General features: G+C 34.0%; 1 protein-coding gene across 3 annotated transcripts in view; it reads left to right on the top strand.

Annotated features, from left to right (window-relative positions):
* Window positions 1-21858, top strand: part of TUSC3 (tumor suppressor candidate 3) — a gene marked incomplete at both ends in the record, with an annotated part of 101573 nt that overhangs the window by 33538 nt on the left and 46177 nt on the right. For all 3 annotated transcript variants that reach the window (XM_079534959.1, XM_079534957.1, XM_079534958.1), the window contains 4 exons: window positions 5328-5497; window positions 13936-14053; window positions 16479-16619; window positions 17264-17404. In XM_079534959.1, the coding sequence (XP_079391085.1) occupies window positions 5358-5497; window positions 13936-14053; window positions 16479-16619; window positions 17264-17404 (540 nt within the window). The remainder of the gene's footprint in view (window positions 1-5327; window positions 5498-13935; window positions 14054-16478; window positions 16620-17263; window positions 17405-21858) is intronic.

Raw genomic sequence — 21858 nt, 5'->3', positions numbered from 1 at the left:
TTAAGGTTTTCCATGTTCACAAGACTAATAGTAGTGAAGGAGCACTCCAAAGCTAAAACCTCTTCTGAAAGTTGAAGGAGGCCAGTACTTTCCAAATGAAAGGAGGTTAATTTGGGCTAATTAAGAAACTGAAGCATTGAGTAGGATTTTTGGGACTTCACTTTTTAAATTACCTATGCAGTGATGTTCTAACTGAAGACAAGGTAAATCAAAGGAGATTTAAAGATGAAAGAACTCAAAATAAATTTTATGCAATGTAAAGCACTTAGAAAATCTGATTATTCAGTTATTTATTTTCCCGCAGCCATGAATGATTTTATCTGAGTCTAGAGAAATTTACAAGCTTTAGCCAAGGAAGATTAACAGTCAAGTGAGGGTAAACATCTTTAAATATTAGGTTGTGGTTATTGTTGTTTATCCTTTGTCTTATAGACATTGTTTTTATGGAGAATGAGTGAGTAAAGCTTTGTTTAGAGTTGCTAATCTTCTAGTCACAGAGTACTAAAAAGAAGGCTTGTAGATGCCAGACTCTGCTGATTTAAGAAGCAAGAAAGAGATACAGACATTGCTGGGAAGCAGTCCCCAGCAGGGAATTGTTGGAGGCTTCTAATCAGCTGCAGCTGCCAGAAGCCAAGCCTGCCAGCATCTTCTTTTTTATAACTTGCTACAGCTTGCCTTCAGTTCTGATAGGTAGCACTGGTGTTTCATCACATCAGTGGAAACTGAGATTTAAAACAAAGGAACGGTAACTGTACACTGTGGTTTTGTTCTTGCTTCAGTGATACAGACAACATGGAAACATGGAAAATTCCTTTGTTAGCCATAGGGACAAAAGCAGAATTATGTAGAATTGCTCTTCCAAGAATCTAATTTCAGTAGAGACTGTTCTCCTGGCTAATAGGATTAAGGCCAAAACATTAATTACTCTGCCTCTACTGAAGCAACAAAAATTATTTTCATAGGTGATCTCTTCATTGAAAAATCCCTGTCTTAAATAAAAAAAAGTGACGTTGCTTCAGAAAGTTTCTGTATTTTGATTTTTCTCAATTATGTTTTTAAGAGTTATTTAGTTTTGAAAAAATGTTGTGCTTTATATTTGCATTCATTTCAAAAGAGTGTAAGAATGGAGGCAATATTATTTTGGTTTTACACTTAGCATTTATGTTGTTTCTACATGTCTTACATATTCTATTTCTGTGCAGAGGGGGTATAAGCTAATGAAAATAGATAAATGATACAGAGCTGCCTTTAAATCCATTGATTTAAAAACGCTGTGTAGCTGTTTGCAGGAACAAAATTCCAAGTTGTTTCTGCTTAAAGCAGAAATTTCCTTTCCTCAGATTTATGTGGTTTTTGTTTGTTTGTTTTCCCCAGTTTTTTCAACTGAAATAGTCCAATTGAATCATCAGCATAAAGCTGGTAAATTAACTGGTAAATATTTATAGCAACTCTGCAAATAGATAAGCTTAAGCAAGCACATGGTCTTTATTTGTATGGAACAGAAAGGAGCAAAAATGAGTTACTGTCTGTGGTTTTCTCAGTAATAAGTAACAATTGTTCCTATATCTCAGTCATCACTAGATGAGTTTTGTCTAGAGAATTATAGAGTCTTAGGGACCTTAAAGATGACACAGTTCCAGTCCCCTGCCATAGGTAGGGCTGTTAGTCAGCAGATAGGCTGCCCATGGCCCCATCCAATCTGGCCTTGAGCATCTCCAGGGATTGTGCATCCACAGCTGCTCTGAGAAGCCTGTGCCTCACCACTCTCCAAGTAAAAACATTCTTCTTAATAACTAATCTAAATCTCCTCTGTTTTGGTTTAAAGCCATTCTTCCTCATCCTATCAGTCCTATCAACCTGTGTGAAATATTGAACTCCCTCCTGTTTATAAGCTCCTCTCAAGTATTAGAAGGCCACAGTGAGATCTCAGACCCTTCTCCAAGCTGGACAAGACCAGCTCCTTTAGCCTTTCTTCATTGAAGAGGTGCTCCAGCCTTCTGATAATCTTTGTGGCCATCTTCTGGACCTGCTTCAACAGGTCTGCATATTTCTTGTGCTGGGGGCCTGGATGCAGTTCTCCAGCTGGGGCCTCACAAGGGCAGAGCAGAAGCATACAATCACCTCCCTCTCTCTGCTGGCCAACCCTCTTTTGATGCAGCCCAGGATACTGTTGGCCTTCAGGAGTACAAGTGTGCACTCCTGGCTTGTGTCCAGCTTCTCATCTGTCAAGACCCCCAAGATAGGGCTGCTCTCAATGAATTTTTCTCCCAGTCTGTACACTTATACTCCAACCCAAGTGCAACACTTTGCATGAGGCCTTTTTGAATCTCATTAGATTCATGAGTGAATTGGATTTAATCATGTTCTTTTATCTGGGGATGTGAAGGATTCTGGCAAACAGAAAAGTTTGCCAGGTGCAAAGAGGTGAGTTAACACATCTGCAGAAGTTCAGAAACCTCAGGGTGATTCACTTGGTTGACAGTTTTTGAACTTGTGTGGTTTAATGGTAACTGGGGACAGAATTATGCTGAAGGATATCTTTATTTTCTGTGCAAGAATAATTTTAGATAGATCACCTTCATTTCATTTTCTGACAGTGCCTTCCTGTGTATCAATAGAGCTTTTTTCCTATCAAGTTTTTTTTTCTTTCTCTTTTCAATTGTTATTTTATGCAGAATTTTTTTTTTTTTTTTTTTTTTTTTTTATTTCTGGAGATACAACTCAGTCATACTTTTGTTCGACAACTATTTTCTCTTATTTTTATACAAGTTTATTTTAAAAACTCAATTTTCTTAGAAAAATATCTGAGGTACATTCTCGATTGTGAAATCTCTAAATCCAGCCTGCCACCTTCAGCATTTAAAACATACATTTGTTTCTTTGAATAGACTGCTCATTTTCAGAGCACACTAAGAAGTGGGTACCTTTTTGATACTAATTTAAAACAGTTGTAATGCTGAAATCTGCCATATTTCTTGAAAATTGATACTCAACTTCAAAGTAAAATGCATCACTACAGCAGAAGCTCATTTAACACTAGATGTATTTCTTTTATTATTGAATGAGATGAGCAGCATTCGTTGTGCAAAGATCTTGTAAATGACAGAACAGTATCAGACTTTCAATCATTTCCACAATGTTATAAACCAGAAGGCCTTAAAATGTAGTACATTCCACAGATTCGATTGTGAAGTTTAGAGCTACTCTAGAAGATCTTTCCTATTAATAATTCTGCAAGAGTAGACTTTCTGGAATAGAAGTGGCTTTTAAACATGGTAGGATAATAAAGTGCAGTCAATGACCTAAGATTTGGTAATATGGTCTATAGAAGAAGTTTTATGATGTATGCAGTTATCCACCATCTATTAAATGATAGTTTTATATTTGGAATAAGTATATTGTTCAGAATCCAAGGAAGCAAGTAGTAAAATGGTACCTGATAGCTTCATATTCCTGAAGTACTAGCTTGGCTGCCTAGTGTGGTAAATTTACTAGGTTAGTTTGTTTGGTAGTTTTTTTTTTTTATCTGGTACATTGAGAAAAAGCCTGTTTCCTGTTGGGTTTGTTTGTTTTGATTTCTTTTTAAAATACGTCTCATAATAACTTTTTGAAGTTAAACTACCAAAAAACTAGTAAGTCTTTTAGCAGAAGAAAAGTTCTAGAATTAATTCTTTCATTGGTATTCTCCTGATACACAGTTGTAATCTCCCATTCAGGTTGATAGTTATAGATATCAACCAAAATAAGTGAATGTCAATGAAATTTCAAAGGATTATTTTTAGGCTTAGTAGGGACAAAAACTGTTTCAAAACTATTTATGACTTATGCTGATCAGATCTTCTTTTAAACTTGAAACTTCTGATTACTGTTTGTGTCTTTTAAAGAGCTGTGCAAGAGCCATCTTTTCTAATGCTTAGGATAAGTATTAGATAGTAAGATAATAAGAAGGGTGGTGTAATTTTCTGGTAACCCTACTACTTCAATCTTTCACTCATATACATAGGTCATTCTGGAAGTAATGCCACCTTTTTATTTCCGTAGAAACAGACAACGGACAAAGAGCACAATAGCAATGTTTGATAGAGCAAATTTTCAGCTACAGAACATTATTTTTCAGCATAGTTACCACCATTAACTATGAGTTTTCACAAATGATAAACGAGAGACTTCATGCAGAGCTTGTAAAAATCTGCATGGCCATCTGGAGTTTTACTTGTCTTTCATGTCATTGTTACCACTGCTGAAACATCTCACTGTGCTCACATCCGCTGTTTGGTCTCCATACACATTCATCAAGCATTGATAAATGTTAATTGGTGTTTTTTTGTTTTGTTTTGTTTTTTTGCATGGAGGAATTCAGTGGCATACCTTTACTTCATATGCACTTCCATGTCAGATGCCATTTTGTCAAACTGCTTCTCTGTTGCCATCAATTGCATGGCAACAAAATGTAATAGAATATTGATTATAATGTTCAATCTCTTATGCTATACCACTAATGTCTGCCTCTGACATCATGGGCCAACATAATAGGAGGTGTTAATTTTGGAGCAGCCCTTGTATGTATATTGGTGATCAAAATAGCCTTACTGATTTTTATACTGATTTTACCATTTATTTATTTAACAACCTATTTATTAACCTCATCTCCTTGGACAGTTCTTGCGCAGTATTTGCGTTCATCTTTGTTATACCTGTCATCACATTCTCTTTTTTCCAGCTCCTCATTAGTTTGTCTTCCTACTGCCAACTCATGCTTGCTTTGTCATAGGTCTCTCATTTTCCAATTTTCTGACCTCAGTTTCTCTCTTGCTTGCTGCCCCTTCACCTTGTTTCCATTTCTGTTTATCTTTCTGTCCTTCCAACCCTCCTGTAGCACTCAGCTTCTCTGTAAGTCATATTATCCAGTTTTCTCATCTATTTTTTCTTTCCATAGCAGATTTATCTTTCATTATAATATTATCTTCCTCTAATTTGATTTTTACTGAATACAGTACCTGCTATAATGTTTCATTTTCCGAAGCTACATGGAATTTAACTGCCATACTGGTGTCCTACATTTAGTCCTACTTGCTTTACTCGTTTGTCTAAATAACAAGCTGTATGTCTGATTTCATTTTATGTATCATTTCTCTTAAAAGAACAAACAGTTGTTTTAAGAGGCTTGTGATCTACTGGTCTACATGCAAGGATAAACTATGCTATAGAGTTGCCTCCTAACTTCCAGCTTAAGTCAGTAGGTGCTCAGGGAATGCAAAACTAGAATGTAGTCACAGAGTGCTTCAAGTTTAAACTTAAACATTCCTCTTCTCTGTCCTCAATTACAGAATCTTCTGGCTGAGAAGGTGGAACAGCTAATGGAGTGGAGCTCAAGGCGCTCAGTCATCCGCATGAATGGAGACAAATTTCGAAGATTTGTGAAGGCTCCACCTCGTAACTACTCCGTGATAGTGATGTTCACTGCTCTCCAGCCACAGCGGCAGTGCTCTGTTTGCAGGTAATTTATACCTTACTGATTTTTTTCCATCTTTCTCACCTCAGTTTTCAAGTGAATGTTTTAATCATTGTTCAGTATGTGTAGGGTTGTTCTTTGCTTGGGGTGGATGTTTACTGTTTAACAGCCTCATGTGTTTTTTGCAGCATCTTTTTCAACTTCTTTTTAATCTATATGAAAATTTTCAGAAGTTTACTCAGTGTTTTTTTTATTACAGTTGAACAAAATGTATACTGCAGAAAAAAATAACAACACACATTTAAGAAATTGCTTCATGCTTTGGTCTCTCCAAAGATGTTTTTGATAAAGTGAATAATCATTAATATTTAATAACATGACATCCCACTAATTCCTTCTGTTAAATGATATTCAGGGCTCTGGTACAGATGCGAGTCTGTGATTTCACAGGTTTGAACAGTTCTTAAAATGTAAACATATTTTTCCCATGAGGACATACATTCTGAGGAATATTGTCTGATACTGCACTTTTGATATGTGCTGGTACTTCCTTTCAGAATATATATTGAAGTACTACTAGTATTCTTCTAATACAAGATCTTTTTCTGCAAATTTCTAGTTCAACAGAGTTAATCCAAAAATAATTAATGATAGATGTGGGACTGGGGCCAAAGAACTGAAAGGTAGTCATGTATTTAATTACCTTACTAAATCAGAAACTGAGCTAATAAAACCTTCTTCAGCCAAAACACGCATTGGAAATTACTGAGTCTAATAATAGGTGGGTTTATTTTGCTGGGTGTTCTGGACAATATCTAAATATTCAGCAAAATGCTGCATAGAACTGTAAAATAGATAAGCTTTATAGGAAAGAAGCATTTCTTGGTTTTAAGCAGGTGCACTGTAAACAATATTCAAAGTTGATAAATGTGGTAAGTAGCTTGTTGCTTTTGTTAGGTGATAGAATGCAATTCTTAAAATAGAAACTTCAACTTGAGTGGGGTTGTAAGATGTAAACCTATAGTTCCATATAATTTTTCTTAAGCTTTGTCTTAGAATTTTTTTTTAAATTGGTGTTGATTGCATTCCTATAAGTTCACCATGAACTCTGAACTCTCAAGGAGAAAGTGTAGGTACTGAAGCTGTCCAACATTCCTAAGTCAAAGGAATATTATTTTCCACTTCCTATGCATGGTGGCTATTGTTTGTTCTTTGTGTTGCCAGAGTTCAGCTTTAGGAGATGAAATGGGTGTTGAAAGTTTATCATATTTTCAATTGCTACTTATTTTCTTAACAGGTAGATAAAAGTACAGGAGTTAAGTTTTAAAAGGGATCAGTCTGTTTATCATCATAATGGTAGTAGCAAATTCATTCCCTGTGTAATGTACAGTTTTTTTGCAAGATGTGAAAACAGCGTAAATATTGCTGTTATTAAGGAAGTTAATTTTGCTTAGAACTGCATATTGTTTAATGAAGTTAATTTTGCTCATAATCTTTATCCTGTAATATACCAGTCTAGGCATTTATATACATAAGCAACAAAAAATCTCTAAGCATAGGAGAAAAAATCAACATCACTGCTTTCAGTTGGGACTATTTAAATAATTGTGAAGCTGAGATCCTCTCTTTCATGTGGAAAAAAAGGAATTTAATGAGGTTGATCATAGTGCACATAAAACCATTATCAGGAAAATCGACATTTTCAAATCAGTGGCTAATTAATGTGCAGGAACACTGATAAGACATATAGAACTGAAACGCATGCGTTATTTTATTGTTAGTTATTCAGTAGCCAGTTTGCCTAAAGGAAAAATAGATTTTTAAGTAAAGCTGTAGTGTTCTGTGAAGATGCTTCTGTCCAAGATTTAAGTTAACTCTTCCTCTTCATAATATTTTTGAAACAACTGCATACAAAAAAACCAGTGTTGTATTGAGAATATAACACCTGTAATCTTTGAATAACTGTCCCAAGAATTAGTGCATTTTCTCCCTAAAAATTACACACCACTTAATTACCTTTTCTAAAAAAAAAAAAAAAAGGGGGTGCGGGGGAGTAGTGTCTTTTCTCTTTGGCTAGATTTGACGTTTCAGTATCTCATGTAAGTGTCCAGTTTCTAAAGAATGATATTTTTGAAAGGAAATGTACTGTACTGCTGCTGCTTGAAGCTACCTCAAAAGCTAAACATGAATAATACAGCATTATGCAAAAAGAAAAATAAGATTAATAACAAGTAGGGGAGCAGTGGTGGATGACGTGCTCCTGTTTTGGAGAAGATGAATGGAAGCTGATTGTCAGAGCAGGCCATTGCAGATCTGCATATCTGAAACCATAAGAGGTTGTGTATCCTACTGTATTAAAATAACCTATACCCAGGTATACCTTCATATACCTGATTAAAATTTCTAAATATAGCCAAATGAATGAAGTCAGAATGAGCCCAGGTTTAGAGTAAAATCTGTATGACTTACCTTGCAAGTGCTTTGTATGAGTGTGCTACTGTGTGACTGTGATGGAGGTAACTTCTTTCTGCACAAAACTTAGCATCACCTTCGGCACACTTTGAGAGTGAATGTAAAATCAGTTTGGTGATCATGTTCTCTACTAGGCTAAGGATTACTGTCTGTCCATTCTGAAGTAATGTAGTTTGGTCATTGTCTAGAAGGTATTAAGGAAGATGCTTTTCCTTCCCTTTAAACACCAGAGATGTTCCAAAGTTTGAATGGAACTTCTTTGAATGATCTTAACCAAATCTTAAAACTTTTTGTTAACCTGTATATTAAGAACCTGAATGTGGGGAAATTACCCTTTTCGTCTCAGAAAATAAAAGTTACTTTTCCATGTGCAGAGGAGAAGACATTGTCTCATCAGTCCCATAACAGTTACAGGTGTGTGAAAGCATGCGGAAACAATACAAACCTAAAGTGCTGCATACAAAAGAATCCTTTGGACTTCTAATGTTTGGATGAAACTTGTGTGTAAAAATAAACCTTTCAGTCAAAGTAGCTGATCTTCTTCATTAAAATCCAAACATAATGCCTATTTTATACCTGTTCTGTAGCAAAAGTTACTTAACATCTTAGTACTTAGATCTTTAGTACTAGTGGAATGAGAAGCATTTTTCATTCCTGCAGGAAATAAGTACATGATGTGATGCATCAGCTTAAGGAAGGGTCAAATGGAAAAAATATATATATTGAATGATTCTTTCTTAGCTTGTCAATTTTATGAAGCTTAAATATTCAAGCAGTGCTTGGCTTCTTTGTACCTGATACACATCATATTGTTGCATTTAATGCTTTCTCTTTATGAAATTTTTCTTGATTTGCTTATAATTTTTTCATTTGTCTCTTTTAAAATATTTTAAATATATACATTTAAAATTATTATTTATTTAAAATTATTTAAAATTATAATTTATTATTATGTCAGAATTATAAGTCTGCAGTATTGATTTATTCTGTGTCCAAAAGAGATTAACTTGCAGGCATTTCTGAAAAGGTAACAAACAGCAAGTTTGTCATCTTTGAGACAGAGTGATCTGGTGATCATCTGAATGAAAGATTTGCCAGTTTTCTGGTGGTTGTGCTTAGGAAGGAGGAGCCTGAAATGACCAGTAATGGAGAGAAGCTCGTGTAGCCAGTGATTTTTTTTTCTTTTTGCATTGACCAGACTATTGTGTTTTTAAAAACTTTGGAAGTTGCATTGAACTGAAAGGTGCAGTGTTTACTCCCATTAGATGAAGTTGCATATGTATCTATAAAAAAGGTGTGTGAGTGTAGAAGTATATACATGTGTTTTTAAGTAATTTATAAAACTGTATAATCGATGTTTTGCAGGTGTGGAACATCCTTTTTAAAGACTTGTTGCATTTTGAGTGACTAGGCTCAATTATATAAGAAATGATTATTTGTCTCTTTTAGGGGAAGCTTGTAGCTACTTCAGAAAGCCTGCTGCTTTCTGAATGATCTCCAAGTCCATTTTTTTTTTTTTTTTGCATTTGTTTCAGAATTGTAATAGGTAAGCTATAATTCAGTGTGTATTTTGCGTGTCATTAGGTGCTGAGTTTAATTTAATGTGTGCTTTATAAAGGATTCTTAAATTTAGCTGTCTTCTGCTGTTGACTTACAGTGTACAGAAAGAAATGGCAAAGTATACAAAAGAACAGAGGCCAGATATTTTTATTATCATTTATCCTATCAGTGAGAGACATCTAAGAGGTTGGTTTTTTTTTTTTTTAATGTAGAAAAGAAAGGAAATCTATTAGTCTCACTGCTCTAGAAAATATCAGAGTACTGTTTTCAAGTAGCCAACCAAACAGATCAGCAGTTAAAACTAAAAACTAAAAAATAAATAAAATAAATGTTGGTCAAGAAGATGTTACTAAAAAGAAAAAGACAGGATCTCTCCATCTGCCTCTCAGTGTTCTGCTGGTTGATCAAGAGCAAAAAAAGAAATAGTGAGAAAATCATTGCTATGTGTCTTAGCTGTCCTGAGAGAGAATTATCTTTTGAACTCTCGTTCAGAAAAGGAACAGGGGGCATGGAAGGAGTCACTGAAAGCTCTATGTACATTTGTTTTTCTAGTCTTTATAGAATCATAGAATAGCTTGGATTGGAAGGGACATTAAAGATCATCTACTTCCAACCCCCTGCTGTGGGCAGGATTGCCACCCATTAGATTAGGCTGCCCAGAACCTCGTCTAACCTAACCTTGAATGCCTCCAGAGATAGAGCATCCACAGTTTACTGGGCAACCTGTTCCAGTGCCTTACCATCTTCTGAGTAATATCTAAACTCTTAGTATCTAATCTAAATCTCCCTTCTTTTAATTTAAAACCATTTCCTCTTGTTCTATCACTAGAAGTATGGGTGAGTCCTGTTTTCCAGGATACTACTCATTTTTGAGAGAGAATCCTTAGTCTAGTTGTTGTTTTTGGTTTCCACTTCTCAGATTCTATAAAATATGATCTTGGCATATCCTTTTATCTGCAGAATATTGGACCTATTGGAATGCTGTGTATAGAACAGCATGGATTTAGACTAGCTTTCTGTTGTTACTAATATTTAGATGTCATAGCGCAGTTTTTAACTACTATTCATACTGTATCATGTTGTGCTGTGTGGGGAATATTCTGGACATAGTGGAAAGTTCTTTCATGAAACTGAGTCACTGTAAATAAAAACATAGAAGCAAATAAATATTCTGAATTTGTTATCTTTATACTAAGTAGCAGTAGTTAAAGTATGTTTTTAGCAACTTCCTCTCTTCTTTTAGTGGAAGCAATTCCAAATAATATACAAGAGTTGCTTTGGAGTTAAATTACTGTATTGATCACAGTTTACTTAAGCAGATGGGTAAGAACTTGTAGGTCACTTGCTAGTCCATTCTTTGGCAATTGTACATTCTTTAATGTTTTTTACAGTCCATGGTGTGCCAAAAAATAATGTTTCTACTGCTTTCTTTGGCAAATAATTCCACACTCTATTTTATTCCTTCAAGAACATTCCCCTTCTGCTTTCCATATTATAACGCTGGGCTAATTGAGTAAAATTAATCAAATTTAATATAACTCAAACTATACAAATGCCATTATCTGCCATAGACACCTACATAATGAATCTTCGTAAATAAAACTTCTAATATCTAATGAGTGTAATACAACAATACTTAATAATGTAAAGTAATGTACTTAGTAATGTACTTAGTAATGTAAGAAATTTTGTAGAGCATTTGCTTAGCATCTTTCTTTTCAGTGTGTTGAATATTCCAGGAAAACCTAGTAGAAAAAAATCATTTTGATCTGTTAACTATTTTCTAAAAGCTTGGTAGTATTACTGCTGGCATTGCGAGTTTCTAAGTTGCTACCCATTATTATAAAATTAAGAGGTGACTAGCAGCAATATCATTTAAATCTTCCCTAAGAAAAATCTGGTCAAACTTAACAGAGCTAACATTATTCTGATGAGTTCATCCCAAGTGTGGTCTTGCTGTATGTCTGTAGAGTATTTTATGTAATTTATAATGATAATAATTTCATACAATGAATGTGTGAAGTGTTTCACACTTATAATGATAATGATTTCATACTAGAATAATTTCATACTATTATAATAATTTTATACAATTGATGTTACTTAATGTAAACAAATGATAGAGTTGTTATTAACTAATGGTTGGGGTAGACAAGTAGATAAATGGTGACGGAGTTGATATTAACGTGTTAATTGGAGGTTGAATTTTTTACATTCAAGGGCTTACACTAATATTGCATTTAAAAAGGAATAACAAACACTTCAAAAATTATTAATGCAATTTGTTGCATCAGCAGTGTATCTCTTGGAAATGATACAGAGGATGTATTTTTTGTAATTTAATATAGTAATCATAGGATGTTCTTCAGTAGTAATTCCGTAACACTGTATTCTTACCGCTCCTACTTGCAGTCTCCCCCTTCCACGCTGTCTAAGAGCTGCTATGAGGGTGAACTGCAGAATGCTTTGCTATCTTCAGTGCTTTGTCATAGAACATTTGTATGCTCTCACAGAAAATTTAAGAAAACTTTTTGCAAAATATTACTTTCTGAAGGTGTATTTTACCAATCATGTATTTTTCAAAATAGTTTAACTTAAAGATGAAAAAATACATGGTGATCAAGGGGAACAAGAGGCTGTTGTCAAACAGTAGAGGCATAATTGGAGTATCCAGATTTCCCAGAAATAGTTTCTTCTCAAGTTAAAAGTAGACTAAGAAGAATGCTAGCATGAAGATGAAGTGATTTTTATCTTGTTCTTATAATGAAAATGGTCCTGCTTTAATATAGCAGGTTTAACGGAACAATGCCCTACAGATACGACTTGATTTTACAGCATTCCTTTGATGTTGTCTGACTGCCCTCTTCAGGATGACAGTGAACATGTTAGTCTGCTTAATGTTGATATGTGGTTCTAGAAGCAACCAATCCAGTACATGATCCATTATTGTAATTGCAAATTTAACCTGTTGAATAATTGTTTTAAGTTGCAAGTTGTATTCAATCAGTAAGTGTGAAAGTTGAGTTGTGTTTTGTAAGATTTATTTTTTAAGGGTTGGAGATTTTTTTCATGATACATTTTATACAACAAAAATTTATTCCAAAATACAAGAGAATTCCACTGGAGTTGTGTGTAATATATATCGTGCCTAAGGCTGTTCTCAGTTAAGAAGAAATGGGAGTGAAAGGTAGTTTTTTACAACACCTATAGTGTTCTTCCTCTTCACTCTCAAAAAATGATATTTTTGTGTTCAGTGCAGAGTTTCTGTCTTGAAGCTACAGTTTTTAATTAAAAGGTATTCTTTGCCATCATACATGTGGAAAATATTAGAATAGCATTTTGAGAAAAGCTGCAGGATACCTTTATACTGCATTTGCACCTAACCATATGCAAATAAAAGTTGCCAAATATTGGAGTGTTGGTTTGAGGTCTGCAACAGACGCAATTAATATGATTAATCACTAAAATGGAAGTAACTAGTGAAGGAGCATATGTAAAGATGAAAGTATTGCAGGGATCCTTTCAGGTTGTTTTCCTTTCCTTTTTATTGAATTATTTGTTGATATGGATTTATCCTGTGGAATAATTCTTTTTATGTTTCTGCCTGTTGTTTTATGGTTCTTCCCTGTGGATAAGGATTCCCAGTGTTTCTTTTATTTTCTTCTCAGTGCAGACATGACCAGGTTTAAAACTAATGAAGCAATCAAACTAAAACAGAAACAACCTTAAATACAGAGCTGTGAGAAAAGCCAATAGGAGCCTTTCTTACAAATACAAGTAGTAATAAAAATGACTTTGTAATGATGATGGAAAGCATTATGTAACGCTGTTACATTGTGGAAAACTATCCTTTATCACTTCCAAAACATGTTTTATAGAAATAATCTTGAGCATTTTTCTGTTACTTACAAACCTCCTGTCAGTTTAATTGCTTCCCCAGTGTTTAGCAGTTTTTTTGGCATAGTGAATAGGGATAGATTATTTTTTTTCCAGAGTTTTTTCTATGCATTTGGTATTTTTGAAATAATACTGCAGTCACATTTCTGCGTAATTTTTCCACTGGTTTCATTATTCCCATATCCTCTTCCTCAAGTAAATCCTGGTATTGTACTTGAGGACCATGTAAGTGTCTCCATGCATAGACATGCTTGCAGATTTCGGTGATGCTTGCCACTAAGGCCACTCCTAAGGCTTTTGTGTTTTCTGAGGCTTTTAAATGTGAAAAAGATTAACATATGAAATGTTTCTGCTTTTAGTTTGACTTAAAACTTTGTAATTGTAGTGAAGGCAAGTATGAAACACAGATGCATTATGTGCCGAGACTTCTTTTAAAATTGATAATGTGGACGTTGAGAGTGATATTGCAAGAATAATTAATTTAACTGCTGCAGCTGGACAGAGTCTCTCTTTTGCAAGTGAATGCCACATGGATGTATGCTTGTTTCTTTTAGGCAAGCTAATGAAGAATATCAAGTTCTGGCTAATTCCTGGCGCTATTCGTCTGCTTTTTCAAACAAGCTGTTTTTCACAATAGTGGATTATGATGAAGGGGCGGATGTTTTTCAACAGGTAAATGCTGCATATTGTAAAACATTCTTAACATTATTTACTAATGAATGGATACTAGAAAACAATTATTTCCTTAGATACATGCCTCTGTATGCGCTTCCTGTGAAAATTCATTCTAGTTACAAATAACGGATGCTGGAATTTCTGTGACTTTAACAAGGGCTACTTATGCAAGTAGCTACTTTTGTTATTTTCCAAGCGTGGTTCATAGTATTTATATGTTTATTATATAAATTAACTGATACATACGCAAAATTTAATCAGCCCATTGTTAATGTGTTCTGGGGTTAAATGTAATACAAAGAACATTTGTATTTAAAAATTTCCTTTAGGGCAAAAAAGTATTTTAAGACTTTCCATTCACTTTATATGAGAAAATATTCTTCAAATTTAGAACTCTTTGACTTCAGGCAAAATAAAATAGACTTTTGGTTTTCTGTATTGACTGTGAAGAGTAAGGAATCGGTTCCTGGAGAGTAGTTTGAAGTTCCCTTTTAAATTGAGTAGTCAAGAAAAAACACATTCCTGGAAAATGTTGCTAATTTCTGCACTGATATTCTGTTTGATATTTATCTGTTGAATGAGGCTAAAAGTGGAGATTAAGAAGAGTACCAAGTTTTGAAGCTCTCTATTTTGAATAAAGTTTTCAGGGAAAATCTCTAATATTTAATTTTCAAAAATTTAATATTTTTGAAAGTTTAATTACTGTATTTCCTAATATTTTTGCTTCCAGTAGACATTTTGGAATATGTTCTGTTAAGTATGTTTGTCAATGGTTTACATTTTGCTTTATTAATTTTGAAATAACCTTTAAAAATATAATTTTACATTATCATATACATATAGCTACAATAATACAAAATATACTGTTTAATCTTGCCTTAAGTCACCAGTGCATATCAGAATAGTCTGGTCCAACTTCTTCCTTATGTAGAAGAGAACAGCTAGAGTTTATTTCAGATTATGTGTATTTGAAGTCACATAAAAGTTATGCCAAATTAGATAAAATGTGTAAGTTTTACAGCTGCTTCTGAGAAATTCAGTGTTAAGCACAAGGGACACTAATTACCAATGACTTTTAACATGAATTTTGGAATAATTCTGACCTTGTGCATATGTATGCAAAGCAGTACTACTGTAGCGTTGTGTATAGTATTGTGTTAAACTATTTCACAACAGCTCTCTTATCCTTTCTAAGGATATTTTTATTTAGATATTAGTTCACTAAGGAAGTGGGATGTTTTTTACTTAGATGAAAAATATTTAAATAGCAGGTAATTTCTAATGATAGAATCAGTTCTGTACTTGATTAGGTAATGTTTTGGTAATGTGATAGAAGTCATTTTGCAGGAATGAAACAAACAAGATTACTCTTCATTTTTTATTCACAGATCTTCGCATTGCATCATTTTATCTAACTTTAATATTTTTATCAAGTGTTTTGGTGTTTTTGCTCTGAGATGGACTTACTGTGGAGGAATGTTATATAGTAAAACTATAATATCCTGTGTCACCTAGCAAAGCTGAAGTAAAAATGTGAACATAAAGTAGCAAATATAAATCTATTTGTTTATCTTATTTGATTACTTTTTTTTCCCTTTGTAGAAAGTATAGCTGCAGAATATGGTGAAGCATGCATACACTGGCTTTTATTTATTTTAATTATAAGAGATCTGAAATCTATTGCTTTTTATTTAAACAAATGTCCAAAATTGATACACAGAGAGTGGTTCCAGTGACGTCAACATGTGAATAAACATTTGTGTGATGCATAGAGAAAGTTATGTTACCTAAGGCAGTTACGTAAGGTTATGTAAGCCATTTGGAATTCAAACAAGACTAATCATTGTAGGGTTGTCTGTCATCAAGCCAGTGGAGGTGTAGATGAGTAGTTTAGTCTAGATAACTTTGGATTGGTGACAGCTAGGGAAGAGAAACAATGTCAATCTCTTTTAAACATGTTTTCCTTTGAATTTCAACCTAATATTCTTTAATTGATTGGAGGGAGATGAGGTCTCTATTTTACTAATTACAAGGAAGGGGATGAGGTCTCTGTTTTACTAATTACAGAGAAGCTCTTATAGTGCGTGGGAACTATAAAGCATAAGATACTCATACTCAGAAAAGCTTGCAGGTACATACTCTGAACTGTGAAACATCCTAACGGCTCTACCAGAAGAAAATGGCAAGAAATGCCATTCTTTTTACACTCTTTTTACAGGACTGTGCATAAAGATGTACTAAAAACAAACAAGTCCCCCCCCCCCCCCCAAAAAAAAAAAAAACACAAAAAAAACAACTAATTACTTGGGAACGGAAATACTGTTTTTCACACTAGTTATGCTTATGTTGTCTGGTACATAAGAAATAAACATTTTTAGGTGTGAAGTTACTAACTTTTTTGCTATTTTTCCTGGTTTTATAGCTTAATATGAACTCTGCTCCGACTTTCATGCATTTTCCTCCAAAAGGTAAACCTAAGAGAGCTGACACATTTGACCTGCAGAGAATCGGATTTGCGGCTGAACAGCTAGCGAAATGGATAGCTGACAGAACAGATGTTCATGTAAGTCAACAATTTTAAAAGTTGGAGCCAAATGTATGTACCTTGGTAGTTCGAGACAGGCAGATGATAAATGTCATCTCTCCTTAATACCTGTTTTTTCCTTGAACGTGGAATCTTCACAGCATTTAAAAAAAATATATATATATAAAAAGAAAAAAGTAGTATTCATTGTAGCTGCAGTTTGAAGATTGTTCTTCTGTGTAAATTATATGTGGTCTTTTCTAGACAAAGTGGTGATATTGTGATAATTAGTTCTTAATAAGTAGTATGTGTTTGCAATAAAACATAGAAAATAAATCCAAAGCAGCTGCTCCTAATTCAGACACAACATGCATATTTGCTTAAAATTATAATTATTACAATATACATACACATATATTTTTATATGTGTTAGTTTAATTTTCTTAAGAGTTAAGAATGGAAATATTGTGTATTTAAGTTTTCAGATTAGTACCAAATCATTAGTGCTTAAAAACTGTTCTCTTATTACTGAAGCTAGTATTTTTTCTTCTTATTCGTGGATACATTCAGTGATTAATCTTTGTTAATACCAGACTTCAGATGCTCATTGTTTGTCTGTAATAAGGTATTCTCTGTGTTATTAATTTATTTGTGATCTGCATGTTTGCATTTATCTTTTTCAGATTAGAGTGTTCAGGCCTCCAAACTATTCTGGTACAATTGCTCTGGCTCTTCTGGTATCTCTTGTTGGTGGATTGTTGTATCTACGAAGAAATAATTTAGAATTCATCTACAACAAAACTGGCTGGGCCATGGCAGCTCTGGTATGCACTTTTTCCATATGTATATGCTTTTAGTTAGTTTCCCATTTTAACATATTTTGTTACTTGTGCAGCAGAGTAAAATCTATCAGTACATACATCAGGGTGGTACTAACAGATGAAGATTTGCAACCTTAATCTTGAAGCTAACTCTTGTCAGCAGTGACTATCAGTTACTAGGAATCATTCATTGAAAACTGATGTTTTTCTTCAGTTGTTAGCTGCAGATTATTGTTGAACTTCAGGAGAAAAATATGTCTAATAGGAAGTGTTACTGACGATTGTTGTTATCATTCTCTTTGTAAAAGAAGTAATGTTATGGTAGGCTCAGTTTGGATATTGATGTCAGAGTATTGCTTTAGAGTAATGAAAGGTTAAGAAAATTAACAAAGCTTTTATATGTGTGTAAGAAAATGAAACAAGAACAAAAAAACAGATAAAGATGGAATTCTTGCATGGTGGATTCACTAGTACTGTCCTTAACAATTCATTGTTAACCCGTATAAGAGATTTTATAGAATAAAAAAAACAATAATAAGCACAGTAAAATAGATATTTGTGTCAAAAATCAAATAAAAATATGTAATCAATAGAATTTCCTGTGTTTAACCATGCACCGTGTCTGTGGACACAACAATTTTATTCCAATTTCATGCCTCAGTGTTTCTGACCAGAAGCTTTATGTTGGGAAGGGGGGTGTGGGAGGAGTTGTTTTCCATCTTGCAGAGGTTAAAACTCAGTTCTTCAAATGAAGAATAATTCTATTACAATCTGCATCAAATAAATAGTTGAATACATAATTAACTTGAGAACTAAATTAAGGAAGTAAATGTATCAATTTTTTTCTCAAAATATTTGCTGTTATCCCTAGGAGCTGCTTGACATTTTACATCTGTACATAACTGTAAACTACAGCATAGGAAACTTCTAATTACAGTGAACCAAGCTCCTTTGGAGAGAGTCACTGCCTAAATGTGATCAGACATTTAAAAACAACCACCATGGTATTTGTGCCTTTCAATACTCATCATCCTACTGATTGCATTAATAGGTAATAATAGAGTTTAAAGGGATAAAAATGACATTAATGGGATTTTTTGCTCTTTCTAATACTACTTCCAGTACAGTCTGTTTATTTTAAAGATGAACAGCATTTGAAAAGATATTTTAGAAAAACATCTTATCTGAAAGTAAATAAGAAGATGGCAATTAACCATGGCTCCAGCTAAGTTTTTAAAAAACATGTTCATTACTCTCTTCCCTTCACAATGTTGTCAAAGCCCCATGGTGAAAAGTGATTTTTGATCAAATTTTATCCAGTTACTATGAGTCCTTTCAATTTTAATCAGATCTATATGGACATACAAGTTAACACTGAAATTTCTTTTGGTGGGGTCAGCAGGGAGTCCAAATTTCAGGCTTTGCACAGATGACCTCAGATCCTCTGTATGTTCTGTGAAATGACTAGAATGAGTCAGGATTCATAGAAGGGAAAATGGGCAGCCATTGATACATTGTTTCTAAGATAGGTGATTGCAGTTGTCTTATGTTGGTACTTTTTTTCTACCACTAAAACATACTTTGTTTACTAAAACTTTTTTAAATGCTTTTTTTTTGTTCTTTTGAAGAGCTTTAAATCTCTTAAATATTGGATAATTACTTTTGTTTGCTTTTAATGAAAAACTGGCAGTGCATTTCTTCCTAAATAATAGAAAAAAATTTACTCTATAAAGCACCTCTATGAGCAGAAGAAAAAAGAGTACCAGAGGTGTTGACTAGATATATATTTGATACGACCATCAACAGCAATGAGTTGTCTTAGAAATAATATTTTCAGCAGTATATTAACTAAAAAGAATTGGAATGCCATTTTTAATGGCACATGTTATGGTTGTGATAGGCTTGGAATCGAGAGAACTTTCAACTCATGCACTGATTCCAGCTCCAGTTAACACAAGACTTAAATTAGTTTTGTCCTCAGCATTAAATTGAGCAGTAGCAGTGCAATTAGCTGTTTTCATCCCCTTGTGGAAGCACAACAGACTCAATAGTACCTTGTATGCCTTAGGCATTTTTACTTGCAACATTACCCAGAAGACTTCTAGAATGGCAAATGCTGGTTGTTGAGTACCTAATATTAAAAAAGATATCATTTGGAATCACACCCAAAATTTATCCCTTGCATTATTTTAGACTTTAATTCAATTCTTACTACTCATCCATGGATATTTTTCATTCTGTGTGTAGTGCAAAAATGAGGAGGGATTTAGACTTCAGTCCTTAGATATTTGCAGTCATTCATTTTATACTGATAACAAAAAGCAATTCGGGTTCTTGTCAGGACTCTTCATTTCTTAAGCAGGGAGTAAAAGGTCAGGTGGTGTAAGCTGAGCAAATTTCTAACATTTTAGATAAGGAATTGCTACTTTTGAGACAATGGTTCTAGTGCTGAGAAAATATTTGTTCAATTGACTAGAATGTAGCAGTGGGAGAGCTTTTCAAAACAGTTTCTTTATCAGATTGCCACCATGCTTTTCTATATGTAGTTTTCAGTTTCATTTTTGGAGTGTATTTCAGTTTTGCCTATGATGTCTGAGAGGACAAAGTCTGTGCTCAGATTCCAAGATACCTGCCTAGGAGTTGATTCTTCTGGACAAAGAATGTCAAATCACTTGAATGAAAAGATGAAGCATGTATTTACTGTTGTCTGAACAGTTAGTGATTATGAGAGATATGATCTGTGCCAAGACACTGCACAGTGCTTATATTGTATAGGACATTCATCATCAGTTACAGCTCCAAAAAAACTTGAAGGCTGCTATTAACTTCTTTACCTCCTTCTGGAAATGAGGATAGATAAGCAATTTGTTTTATTCCCGGATACAGAAGAAAAAAACTAGGCTCCTATACATGGGAACTCCAAAAAAAAAAAAAACAAAAACAGCGACTAATGCAAGTTATCAAAGTATTTTTTCCCCCGCAGTTAGAGGCTTTAGAGACGCACATCACATTTAAAGATACAGAAATGCCTTCTCTTTGCTTGTGTACTGTAGTTCCTGTCCTTGAAATGTCTGTGCCTTGCTAGAGATTCTAAGAAGTGATGAATTGCTCTTCAGAAATTGAGTACAAATCTTGCAGCCTTTATTGAGTGCAAAAGCAAATTTAAACGAGGTAGAAGGGATTAAATTTCTTTAGAATGGTAGTTGTGGGTTGGATAAAATGTGCAAATCTAGAGTAATTATAGAAACTGGGTACAGAACTGGCTGCTTGGGTCTCTTCATTTTTGAAATTAGGCTTCTATTTAACTGCATTTATTAATGAATCTAGAATTTTCTTATTTTTTATGTGCTACAAAATTATTGCCATGTTTGAGGATCTAAGAGATATAATCAGCTGCTTTGTTGTATCTGCTAGCAGGATGTTTTATTTTGAAATGGCCTTTTAAGCCTCTAATAATTTTATTAAATAAAATGGCAGATATTGTTAAACAATGCTTATACCTCTGAAGAAGTAACACATTGAACCTAAATCATTTGACTAAGTTTTGAAAGTTTGAGAACAGTAGAGATATTTTCTCCATATAGTTGTAAGGCTGCATCTTACTACTATTTCAGTGTTCTGGAGGAAATATAGATGCTTAGTTAGTGTCTTCTCTTAGGAAACTTCTGGTACACACAGGCACACTACTGGTGAATTCAGACCCGTTCCCTCTTATCAAAACTAAACCTGAGATTTTTCACTGTGAATCCGTTGAGAAAGACCCCCATTTGCAATTTGTTCACAAGGTTCTTGAGCAGACAGACCTGTTTATATATATGGTGTACTTATAGTAGTTGAGGTGCGCTTCGTTACTATTGAAACCATCTTGTGGATATTTGATCCCGGAACCGTAATGTGTTGAAGCAGATTATTGGTCCTTCCCTCTCTCTGTATTGCTTTTGTTGATCATTCTGTTCCACATTTTGCTGTCATCATTTAGATGCTGAACAAGATAGCTAGATCAAGAAGCTCCTAAAATAGCTAAATCCTGAGTTCCCCTGATAATTGAGGTGGCATGCAGCTGGTAAAATATTCTGGGAGTATGATGAGAGGAAAGAAGGGGGCAGGTGTATGAAAGGGCTGTCCTTGGTGAGGTGTGAGTGGTACTGTATCTGTAGAACTGATGAAGGAGGGACTCTGCCTGGGTAAGTGGAGTTGCAAATCCTTTTAAGTTTGTAGAGGGAAATGCCTCAGCTTTAATCTTCTTTCTACACTTTTAATCCTTTCTACCTTGACAAAATCCAAGAACATTGGAAAGGGATGATTTCTCTGCCTATGAGTTTTTTCATTGTAATCAATACTGTACAAACCTTTAAGATAAACATGAAGTCATTAATCACATGTTGCAAGTCATTCATAGAAGTGAGTTTGTAAAAGCTTGATCCTGAGAAACATCAACTCACAGTAATAAGATTTGT

This window comes from Tetrao urogallus, assembly GCF_951394365.1.
Source record: "Tetrao urogallus genome assembly, chromosome: 4".
Classification (NCBI taxonomy): Eukaryota; Metazoa; Chordata; class Aves; order Galliformes; family Phasianidae; genus Tetrao; species Tetrao urogallus.
Note: the sequence above shows the minus strand (reverse complement) of the source record. Positions and strands in the feature narration are given on the sequence as shown.